We start from the raw sequence: 13,570 nt of genomic DNA on the forward strand, positions 1-13,570 counted from the left end.
TCCAGGTACTCACTAAATTCTCTCGCATTGCAATTTTTGCGACACTTTATTTTCACGATTTTTTTAAATTGACGAAATAACCCTATTCAGACTAGGGGGGGGGGGGGGGGGCTCTTTGCTATAACGATGCCCTTGACATGTCGAGGAGACGCTCCATGTTACGATGGCAACCGTTTTTTACACATAAGTTTCCCAAAAACTAAAAAGTAGTAAAATTTTCATATTTTGGTCCTGTTTCTCAGATTTAAATGCCTGTTTTAACTTTATAAGTTTCACAACAGCGCTAGAATTTTTTTACCTCGGATATTTCGGGAGGAGGGGTGGGTAAATTTTGCTCTCGAAGCTGTTATTAAAAATGTCACTAGATTTACTAGATGACACTTTTGCAAAAATCATAAGAATCCAAGACGGCGGATCCAAAAAGGCGGACCCAAGATGGCGGAAATTCTTACAAAAAAATGATTATAAACGTTTTTAAGGCCTTTTTGCATTGTAAAGCCGTAAAAAGGTTGATTCTGACATATCAAAATGATGCAAGATGATTTCAACCTGATATCCGATAATTTGAAATAATAGCTAAAAATGTATTTATGACGTCATTGTGACGTTATAATTGATTCGACCACACCCAAAATAGGGCTTGACGATTCTTTGCATGCTGGTGATCATTTTCTGTATGTGTGGTGGTAATAGCCTAAGCGGTTCATGAAATACAGACGGAGGTCCTTTTAGCCCCCACCCCCCACCCAGTTACAGACAGCTAAAAAAAGCCCAATCAGAAAAGGGTTAACACATTGACTCCTTAACCGGCCTGTGCTGGTCTTGAGAAGTACCCACAGCCCAAAATAATATAAATGCAAAATAAACCCAACAAGATGAAGATACTCAGGCATAAGTCTAAGGGATAAATAGTCTTGGAGATATGCATCCAACCAAGGTGTTGGCAACTACTCTTAAGCCAACTAATAGCACAGGTTCTTTGACAAACTTCAAATCGAACAAGGAAAGAAAAGCAGAATCACCCCTCTCAAGAAAACGCTCAAAATACCACACAAGGGAGAAAGATCAGTAAACACAGCCCAAGACACAAATAGATACCTTTATTCTGATCCTCCAGGTTCATTTCCATGGCCTCAAAAAGTAATGTCACTCCTTGAAGGCTTGTGAAACCACTTGGATGCCAATAAGGATTGCAAAGCATTCTGGGAGATCCAGGGAAAAATTCACGAGGGGAGGGCCAGTCAACACTCCTCTCCCCAATGTTAGATGTTTATAAGTCTTTTCACCCCAAAGCCAAACAAATCAATTCCAGGTGATACAGGCCCAGAATAGCAGAGAAAACAATTTTGGAATCAATTTGGTTTCAGAAAAGACAGCATTTATGAGAGTTGTGGTGATTCATTAGAGAATTATTTTCTCATCCAGGCAAAGCCAAACAAGAAACAACACCACGAACCCACCTTTGCTTGCAAATATCCATAAGCACAACACTCAATTATGCCCCAATAAACTTCATGATGTCCTAGGACACTCTCCCAACGTGCTTATAGCTGTATTTTTGATGGAAAATACAAGCAACTATCAACTTGTGCTCGCATTAGCACAACGGCAGGGGATTAAAAATGGGACCGCAAAGCACTGTTAGAAAGCTAGAATACCGCTGACTAGGTGCAGCGGTATTTGACTTTGACGACTCAAAATAGGGAGGGAGGTATTTGTTTTCCATATGAAGAAAACGTTGTCGTTTTGGGGGTCTGGTACCGAGGACTCTTAGTTTCTTTTCAGAGACTTTCTCCATTGACCAAAGATGGTCACAGTCACTGTTTTTCTCTTCTAATTATACGTAATGAAGTTTACGAAGCATCTGCGGTGCGGCAGCTTTTGAAATGGCAATAATCATGCAGTTTTTCCAGATTAGGAATATATTAGTTTCCTCATATGGAAGCGACCGCGTTTGGCAAAAAAGAAAATTTTTGGCTAACCTTTCTTGATATGAGGCTGTTTTTTTGTAAATTCAGTTAAAAAATAGCCAGGAGACAAAGTGACGCGAAAAAGTAAACAGTCCTGAATGTCTCCTATATAGGAGACGCTTTTTATATGACTAAAACAGCCAATTGTTATGAGACTATTTGCCAATATCTCATAAATATGTGCTCTAGAAAGTTCTACGATGATTCGCACCTGTTTTCAATATTGACCTACGTCACCTTTTCACTGTTCATCCTGAATACTGCTAGTCATACAGGTCATAAAGTTGTTGGTGAGGAAACAGAAGCTACCTGGTAAACGATCCCGGATGAACCCCCGTTATTACATTGGTGGAGAAGCCGGATAGTTTAATTCTGTTTTCCTCACCATGGAAAATAGTACGATAGAGAGACAAACTTCTTCCCGGAAGAGACGTTCTCCTTCTTGCAGGAGAAGGGAACGACAAAGGCTCAAAGAGTTCCTTTTGAGAAAAAGAATAGTCCCATTGGTCGACAAAGACAAGGAAAAGGATATCGAAAAGAACACCGATCTACTCAAGAGATTAACAAGAATATCCGATTTATGATTTTGGAGTCAAATCAAGAATTCAAACAAAAGTTTCATGTCTTCAATCTTAGAGTGCAAGATTTGGCAAGAGAAGCAGAAGAGAAAGAAAGCATCATACGTGAAAGAGAGAGTGAAATCAGTGCGCTTTCGATGGAACATGAAGACGCACTTGAAAGGGAACATCAGTATCAAAAGGAGTTGGACTATGCGTGGAAGAGGATATTGAGATGCGAGAACAAGATCAGGCATTTAATAGATGAACTCGAATTTTACCGGACTTGACAAACAAATAATTTTTTTTAATAGACAAAACGTGTTTATAAAATAAGGTATGTTGGTTTGGCTTGCTGGAATATATATGGAAAATTTTCTGCGTTATCCTAAATTAATTCTTTTTATCTTTTATTTTTTATCTTCTACAGATTATCGAAACAAATAGCTTTCTGTAACTCTCAAGGATTGTTGAAATTCGACTGGTACTTTATGCACTTCCAGAAGGGTCAACTAAAACATTTAGAAGTGAAGAACAATGTTATATCGAAATATGTTATGTCGAAAGTTGACCAAATATTTTTCAAGCAGATCGGAAAAGCTAAATGAACAATCTTTGAGAAATCTTTTTTTTGGTTATTTTGTACTTCCAATCTCTAGTTAGATTTTTTCTCTGTGAGTTTTCATTTCACGTTGTCCTTTGAAACTCGAGGACGAGTTCTTTTCTAAGGAGGAAGTGATGTTATGAGACTATTTGCCAATATCTCATAAATATATGTTCTTTCGAGTATCAATGAAGTGCCATTTTGCGCTATTTGTGACAGATTTCTACAGATGTTTCTTCTGCAGAACATATAAATCCTCCAATATTCTCAAGAAAAGATTCACAATCTAATTACTTTGATTGAGGAGGCAAATCAAAAGCATCTTGTGTGTCACAAGATTTTGGACCTCACCTCATCTCTGTATTCACCAGTATTGGCTTGGGTTTTTCGCATATTTACTGTATTTCACCCCAGTTCACAAGATTTCTGTCCAAGTTGGGCAGCTCAGGCCCGTTCCCAGGGGGTGCAGGAGCACTCCGCCCCCCACAACGGCCGAAGGTCCCGGGAGTGCCAAATATGAAGGGGGGATACATTTTTTTGGGATCCGATTTAGGGGGGTCCAATTTTGGGGGCTATCATTAAAGGGGGGGTTCGCATTTTTTTTGGGCGCCGAATTATAATACTGAGCTAGGAGTTATTAATCAAATGTAAATGTTATTCAGTTCACAATGTTTCCTACTATTGTTTATCTATTACCAAATTGTTCAGGTACTAATCTTGTCTTAGATAAATTTTGGGAAAAACCCTCATGGTTGACAGACAAAGCTGCCCGTTCTAATCAGTTTAACAAAACGAATACTTCAAAATGTTGCGAAACCTAGTCTCAAATGTCTTTGTTAAATAAATTGTCGACGACGTAGTCGTTTTCTAGCGACACAGATATTTGTTGTTTGTATCTGTGCCACTCTTAAATTAGCGAAAGTGAAGATCCATAAATAGGACAAAATTGCCATGCTAGTTGATATATCCAGTTTTACTGAATAAGTCTCTGTCGTTTTAAAGACATTATCTAATTAAAAAGTGGAGGTGGTGGGACTTGATGGGGGGGGGGGGCAAAATTTTTAAGCCAGGATTTTGCAAAAATACCGCCCCCCCCCCCCAGTAGAATTAAAGATGGCGAATCATGGAAAGCTTTTAGGCACGTTCTAACAAGGCCCTTAGCCAATGGGAGTCCGAGGAACGAACTACCCCCCCATGGGTGTGTCGGTTTGTTACCCTTGGACTACCGTGACTTACGTAATGTTGTTGCTACGGCAACCGCAAACAAAACGCTTTTTATTAAGATATCAAGTTGTCAAAGATTGCGTTGATCTCTATTGTGTTATTCCCCTCCGTGACAGTATTACACAAATAATCCTCAAGTGGTACCGGTAGGTGGGCACCGGTCTCGATATTAATTAATCTTGGCTATCTTATTCCATGTTTGGTGCTTTTGTCCTTAGATTGAAACACTAAGCGATCCGACTACCACTGGGCTAACTGCTTCGACGTCAGACCTGAATAACAGAATCGTGAATCCGTCTGAAAATGTATTTCTTGATAACTTTGTTTTTTATTTGTTCCAATGTGGTCCTCGCGGCAGATCTCCCTGGGGATAGGTGAGTTTAATCAATTACTAAAAGGTTTACATCTCTCTTTCTAAATATTTAAAGCGTATGACTTACATGGCATCCGAAGGCGGTTCTATGTTTGCGTTCGCAGGGGCGGATCTAGCTTTTCTCTAAGGGGCAGGGGTTTGGCTCAGTGACAAAGGGGGAGAAGAGACTTTTTTTGGTTTCCTATGACTTTCTGGCAGCCCAAAGGGGGGGAAGGGGGGGGGGGGGGGGGCTAAACCTGCTAAGCCCTCCGCTGCTTGCTCGGGGACTGTCTTGTGAAATGGCTATCATTTACCCACAATGTCTGTATTAACTCAAATCAGTTCCAGAAATCAACTCAATCAGATGTAGCACTAAGATAATATATTGTAATGAAATTCTAAAACACGAAAATGTAATTAGAAATAATATACAGCTCTGCCACTTTGTAAAAATCAATTCTGTCCTGCAGACAGAAACTGACATTGAAATGAATCTGTTTCACAAGTAAAACGAAATTAGAATTTCGGTCAGTTCTTGCTTTGTAGCAGTTTCAAAATTGAAATCTTCCCCGGTCTCATCACTTTTTAAAGTCTTGATGTATTTTTGTCTCTTTGTTTTTTTTTATCCATCTAACCAAGTAGTCAGCCAGTATCACTCATGTTCACGGGTGATATTTGTTTTGGTGGAGCCATTCGCTATTTCCAACAGAAAGGGTACTATGACTACAACGACACATTGGTTAAGGTGGCACCATACCTTCAGTCAGCAGACGTTGCCATTGGTAACAACGAATCACCTTTTGTAAAGAAAACGGACGAAACTCGGGAAAATCATTGGAAAAAAGATTTAACAACACTTAGATCAAGTCTGGAAAGTGCGCTAGCTTTGAGGTATGACAGTATTATATTGATAATATGAAATGCTTTCTTGACGTCCAACGATACTGTTGTAAATCTAACTAAAGAAGATATTACGGGGCAATGCTTTATATATTTAACAATTAGACTACGAGTTCGAGGTTTCTATTGGTCAATAGATAGTCAAAGAGGCGCGTAGCGTATTTGACTCAAAGAAAAAGAAAAAGGAGTGGTCAAATTGTTTTAGTATAAATCCTCTCACATACTTCCTTCAAATAAATGACGATTTCAATAATTCTCAGTAATAAATAACCAAGCAACGGCTTTTTCGCTACTCACTATCTATGGCTCAATAGATAGTGAGTACGGGAGCCAATCAAATTGCGAGATTCGTGATAGTATGTGAGTGGATTTATACTGAATATACGGAGCAGTCGCTTTATTTCAGTATCATAGGGACGGATCATTAGATATTTTAGGGGGGGGGGGGGGAGGGGGGCACAAGCTCCACCCAAACATTAAAGCTGGCTCCAGCATATCAAGAAAATTGAGCCCAAAATTGTCGTTTTTGCCAAAAGCGGTCACTTCAACATAAGTAAACTAATATATTCCTTATTTGGAAAACCTGCATGATTCTTGTAATTTTTTAGGTTAGTGTACCCCAGGGGCTTCGTAAACTTTATGACTTGTAACCAGAAGAGAAAAACAGTTACTGTTACTGAGAAGGTCCCTGAAAAGAAACTAACTTTCCTCGGTACCAGACCCCCAAAACGACAACGTTTTCTTCATATGAAAAAAGGGTAAGGGTGCGCCCCTTGTTGATCAAAATGAAATAATATGGATCGGAGCGCACGCGGAGCCATGAGACAGCCCCACCCTCCGAGACAACTCGTGTGAGCAGGCCCTAAGCCTTTTTGTCATTAACCCTCTTTCACAGATTCGCCGGGTTTGACATCATTTCAGTCGCTAATAATCACCTAAACGACTTCAAAGAAGCCGCGGTTAACACGACCGTGAGCACCATCAGGAGCCTGGGACTTACTCCAATGGGATTCAACTATGGGCGATACGACTCACCACAGGTAGCCCAATGATCTGACTAGATAAGGGAGCTCACATACATATGCAAACATGTATTTTTTCTGTAATTCCAGATGCGTTCTCGCTCGGACCGCATTTTCCCGTGCGTCAAAACATGCAAAAATTCCAGCTTTGAGAGTCGGAATAAATATAAATGAGTTCTTTTTAATTGCTGACTTTTGGTCGGACCGAATTGAGGAGAACTGTTAAAGACAGACGTGTTTTTCGGCTGATTTGCCAGTTGTTGTGCATCATTCAAGGATATCTTAAACAAAAAGTCTAAAATTTCGGGAAGATTGCTATCAGCTAAAATACTTTATTTTTCAGGTTCCAGTCATTAAAAACGTCCGAGGTGTGAAGATTGCTTTTCTTGCTTACTGCACCTGGGGGGCTATATGTAAACCAAGGACCATGTTCAAATCAGGGCCTGCAGTGTACACCAAAGATAGCGCCACAAGAGATGTGCATGCGCTGAGAAAAGTATGTTGTATCATCATTAAATAATTATCATAATCATCATCACTATCACAATCGCCTTTACCATATATTATGTATCTTGTATGCAGCTTTATTATGAATCATTAACAACATCATCATCATCATCATCATCATCTTGTATGCAGCTTTTATTATGACTCATCAACATCATCATCATCATCACTATCACAATCGCCTTTACCATATATTATGTATCTTATATGCAGCTTTTATTATGACTCATCCACACCACCATCATCATCATCATCATCTTGTATGCAATCATTATGATATCATCATCATCATCATTATCACTGTCTTCCTCGTCATAACTGGCAATCATTATAATGATATCATCATCGTCATCATTATCACTATCACAATCGCCTTTACCATATATTATGTATCTTGTATGCAGCTTTTATTATAAATCATCAACAACATCATTATCATCTTCATCATCATCACTGTCACAATCGCCTTTATCATATATTATGTATCTTGTATGCAGCTTTTATTATAAATCATCAACAACATCATAATCATCTTCATCATCATCACTATCACAATCGCCTTTACCATATATTATGTATCTTGTATGCAGCTTTTATTATAAATCATCAACAACATCATTATCATCTTCATCATCATCACTGTCACAATCGCCTTTATCATATATTATGTATCTTGTATGCAGCTTTTATTATAAATCATCAACAACATCATTATCATCTTCATCATCATCACTGTCACAATCGCCTTTATCATATATTATGTATCTTGTATGCAGCTTTTATTATTAATCATCAACAACATCATAATCCTCTTCATCATCATCACTATCACAATCGCCTTTACCATATATTATGTATCTTGTATGCAGCTTTTATTATGACTCATCCACACCATCATCATCATCATCATCTTGTATGCAGCTTTTATTATGACTCATCAACATCATCATCATCATCACTATCACAATCGCCTTTACCATATATTATGTATCTTATATGCGGCTTTTATTATAAATCATCAACAACATCATAATCATCTTCATCATCATAACTATAACAATCGCCTTTACCATATATTATGTATCTTGTATGCAGCTTTTATTATGACTCATCAACAACATCATAATCATCTTCATCATCATCACTATCACAATCGCCTTTACCATATATTATGTATCTTGTATGCAGCTTTTATTATAAATCATCAACAACATCATTATCATCTTCATCATCATCACTGTCACAATCGCCTTTATCATATATTATGTATCTTGTATGCAGCTTTTATTATAAATCATCAACAACATCATAATCATCTTCATCATCATAACTATAACAATCGCCTTTACCATATATTATGTATCTTGTATGCAGCTTTTATTATAAATCATCAACAACATCATTATCATCTTCATCATCATCACTGTCACAATCGCCTTTATCATATATTATGTATCTTGTATGCAGCTTTTATTATAAATCATCAACAACATCATAATCATCTTCATCATCATAACTATAACAATCGCCTTTACCATATATTATGTATCTTGTATGCAGCTTTTATTATGACTCATCCACACCATCATCATCATCATCATCATCATCTTGTATGCAGCTTTTATTATGACTCATCAACATCATCATCATCATCACTATCACAATCGCCTTTACCATATATTATGTATCTTATATGCAGCTTTTATTATGACTCATCCACACCACCATCATCATCATCATCATCTCGTATGCAATCATTATAATGATATCATCATCATCATCATTATCACTGTCTTCCTCGTCATAACTGGCAATCATTATAATGATATCATCATCATCATCATCATCACTATCACAATCGCCTTTACCATATATTATATATCTTATATGCAGCTTTTATTATGACTCATCCACACCACCATCATCATCATCATCATCTTGTATGCAATCATTATGATACCATCATCATCATCATTATCACTGTCTTCCTCGTCATAACTGGCAATCATTATAATGATATCATCATCGTCATCATTATCACTATCACAATCGCCTTTACCATATATTATGTATCTTGTATGCAGCTTTTATTATAAATCATCAACAACATCATTATCATCTTCATCATCATCACTGTCACAATCGCCTTTATCATATATTATGTATCTTGTATGCAGCTTTTATTATAAATCATCAACAACATCATAATCATCTTCATCATCATAACTATAACAATCGCCTTTACCATATATTATGTATCTTGTATGCAGCTTTTATTATGACTCATCCACACCATCATCATCATCATCATCATCATCATCTTGTATGCAGCTTTTATTATGACTCATCAACATCATCATCATCATCACTATCACAATCGCCTTTACCATATATTATGTATCTTATATGCAGCTTTTATTATGACTCATCCACACCACCACCATCATCATCATCATCTTGTATGCAATCATTATAATGATATCATCATCATCATCGTTATCACTGTCTTCCTCGTCATAACTGGCAATCATTATAATGATATCATCATCGTCATCATTATCACTATCTTTTTCTTCATAATTGGCAATCATTATCATGATATCATCATCATTATCACTATCTTTCTTGCCATAATTGGCAATCATTATCATCATTATTATATCATCATTATCCTATCATTATCTTCTTCATCACCACCACCATCATCACTCATCAACATCATCATCATCATCATCACTCATCAACATCACCACCACCATCATCACTCATCAACATCACCACCACCATCATCACTCATCAACATCACCACCACCATCATCACTCATCAACATCACCACCACCATCACTCATCAACATCACCACCACCATCATCACTCATCAACATCACCACCACCATCATCACTCATCAACATCATCACCACCATCATCACTCATCAACATCACCACCACCATCATCACTCATCAACATCATCACCACCATCATCACTCATCAACATCATCACCACCATCATCACTCATCAACATCACCACCACCATCATCACTCATCAACATCACCACCACCATCATCACTCATCAACATCACCACCACCATCATCACTCATCAACATCACCACCACCATCATCACTCATCAACATCATCATCACCATCACCACCATCATCACTCATCAACATCACCACCACCATCATCACTCATCAACATCATCACCACCATCATCACTCATCAACATCACCACCACCATCATCACTCATCAACATCATCAACACCATCATCACTCATCAACATCACCACCACCATCATCACTCATCAACATCACCACCACCATCATCACTCATCAACATCACCACCACCATCATCACTCATCAACATCACCACCACCATCATCACTCATCAACATCATCATCACCATCACCACCATCATCACTCATCAACATCACCACCACCATCATCACTCATCATCACCACCATCACCATCATCACCACCATCATCACTCATCAACATCATCACCACCATCATCACTCATCAACATCACCACCACCATCATCACTCATCAACATCACCACCACCATCATCACTCATCAACATCACCACCACCATCATCACTCATCAACATCACCACCACCATCATCACTCATCAACATCACCATCACCACCATCATCACTCATCAACATCACCACCACCATCATCACTCATCAACATCATCACCACCATCATCACTCATCAACATCACCACCACCATCATCACTCATCAACATCATCAACACCATCATCACTCATCAACATCACCACCACCATCATCACTCATCAACATCACCACCACCATCATCACTCATCAACATCACCACCACCATCATCACTCATCAACATCACCACCACCATCATCACTCATCAACATCATCATCACCATCACCACCATCATCACTCATCAACATCACCACCACCATCATCACTCATCATCACCACCATCACCATCATCACCACCATCATCACTCATCAACATCATCACCACCATCATCACTCATCAACATCACCACCACCATCATCACTCATCAACATCACCACCACCATCATCACTCATCAACATCACCACCACCATCATCACTCATCAACATCACCACCACCATCATCACTCATCAACATCACCACCACCATAATCACTCATCAACATCATCATCACCATCACCACCATCATCACTCATCAACATCACCACCACCATCATCACTCATCAACATCATCACCACCATCATCACTCATCAACATCACCACCACCATCATCACTCATCAACATCACCACCATCATCACTCATCAACATCATCACCACCATCATCACTCATCAACATCACCACCACCATCATCACTCATCAACATCACCACCACCATCATCACTCATCATCACTCATCATCACTCATCAACATCACCACCACCATCATCACTCATCAACATCACCACCATCATCACTCATCAACATCACCACCATCATCACTCATCAACATCATCACCACCATCATCACTCATCAACATCATCAACACCATCACCAACATCATCACTCATCAACATCATCAACACCCTCACCAACATCTGTTTGCGCTTGCTAATTTGTGCATCTCTTTTCATCAGAAAAATGATCCTGATATCGTTGTAATTTTTCTTCATTGGGGAAAAGAATATATAGAGCAGCCCACAACAGAGCAAAGGACGATTGCTAAGGAATTAATAGCATTGAACGTTTCGATGGTGATAGGGTCGCATTCACACAGGATAGAAAAGCACTGTTTCCATGGCGACTCGCTTGTATCTTATGGCCTGGGGAATTTCCTGTTTCCCCCCTATGGAAGCGATGGCAATCACGAGGTTTGTGAGAAGAAGGGTCAAGTCTTTATCTAAAGGAAAAGGAAAAGATTTTTATCTAAAGTTTAAAGGAAAAGGAGGAGCAGAATCCTCGAAACGCCCTCGAACTGTTTTCAATTTTCCTTTGGATTCAGTCAAAATTTACAGTCACTTTACTACTCGATCTCGATCTCTGGGTAGCTCGAGTTTGCTTAGTTAGTTAACTTAAAGATTTCTTTGGATAAATCGAGCTCCTCACTAGCTGCTCTAACTTTTGTTAAAAATCGATTTTGACTCTTATCCCAATCACGCGTGTAAAGGAAAAGCGCGGATTCAGGCATTCACAGATATTAACGTAAACAGGTCGAAATGATTAGAGTTAAGTACGGGAAATTAGTAAGTTAAATATGACCTGCACGTCCTCATTCTGTTAATAGAGGCAGCAGTGTTCAATTTTTTTTGTAAACAGGTCAGAATTTTTAATTACTAGATCCGCGCCTAAAGGGGATAAAAAGATAAAATGTTTATTATTCATATGAAAATATGAGCGCAGCTATGTAATTTTGTTTGGAATCAACCACAACTCGATGCCCCGCTAATAGATCAGATCTTATCTTGAATAGGCGGGGCTCTAACGTATTAGCACTATCGAATAAGACCCATCGGAGTCCGATTTAGTATTTTTAGCATTTTCTGTACATTTATTACTCACCGAAGAATTTTATCTTTCAGATTTTTAACTGGCCCGAAAAGTCACAGCGTGCCCGCAAGCTGAGAAACAAACATCACGTGAGAATAGAGGGGTTTGAAGAAAGAGTACAAAGCACAAGGAACCCGACGACAAGGTCCATGATCCTTCGCGTGACGGTTAACAAGTAAGTCACTTAGAGACTGGGCATTGACAAACAACATCTCAATTATCATTATCATCATCATCATCGTCGTAATCATCACCGCCATCACCATTCATCATCATTTTCTCAGTCATTAATATCATCATCATCACCAACGCCTTCTCAATCATCTCCATCATCATCACCACTATCACCACCATCCTTATCTCAATCATCGTCATTATCATTATATCAATTAGTATCATCAACATCATCATCATCGTCGTCATCTTCTCAATCATAACCATCATCTCCTCAATTATTACCATAATCAACATTATCATTATTTCAACCATTATAATCATATTCGTAATCACCATCATAATCATCATCATCTCAATCATTATCATTATCGTCTCAATTTTTACCAAAATCAACATTATCATCATTATTTCAATAAAAAAATTATCATCATCATCATCATCAGCAGCAGCAGCAGCCATCATCATAACCATCGCTATGATTTATCTCAGAGCTTGTATTTCTATCTCCAGGCAGGGAATCGTTAATGCTCAGTACCTCCCTGTAGTCATCCGATTTCATGCAAAGAAGAAGCTTTTCCAGCCCACCCCGGTATCGAAAGAATGGATAAGCGTTTGCAGCGAGCGAGATACTCACTGTCTGGAGAAGAAGCAGACGTGCGTATGAGGAATAACAAATTATGTACGTTAAAGGGATATTATTGAATTAAATCAGGCAACAGGGATG

At 38.5% G+C, this 13,570-nt stretch overlaps 1 protein-coding gene across 1 annotated transcript; it reads left to right on the forward strand.

Annotated features, from left to right (window-relative positions):
- The first annotated feature begins 6,410 nt into the window (after positions 1–6,410).
- Positions 6,411–13,568, forward strand: LOC125573897 (PGA biosynthesis protein CapA-like). Its single transcript, XM_048734710.1, has 5 exons — positions 6,411–6,647; positions 6,973–7,125; positions 11,760–11,993; positions 12,702–12,844; positions 13,357–13,568. Exons 1-5 carry the CDS (start codon positions 6,612–6,614, stop codon positions 13,508–13,510), a joined length of 720 nt encoding a protein of 239 aa, XP_048590667.1. The 5' UTR covers positions 6,411–6,611; the 3' UTR covers positions 13,511–13,568.
- The last annotated feature ends 2 nt before the right edge of the window (positions 13,569–13,570 follow it).

Source organism: Nematostella vectensis, chromosome 11, assembly GCF_932526225.1.
Source record: "Nematostella vectensis chromosome 11, jaNemVect1.1, whole genome shotgun sequence".
Taxonomy (NCBI): Eukaryota; Metazoa; Cnidaria; class Anthozoa; order Actiniaria; family Edwardsiidae; genus Nematostella; species Nematostella vectensis.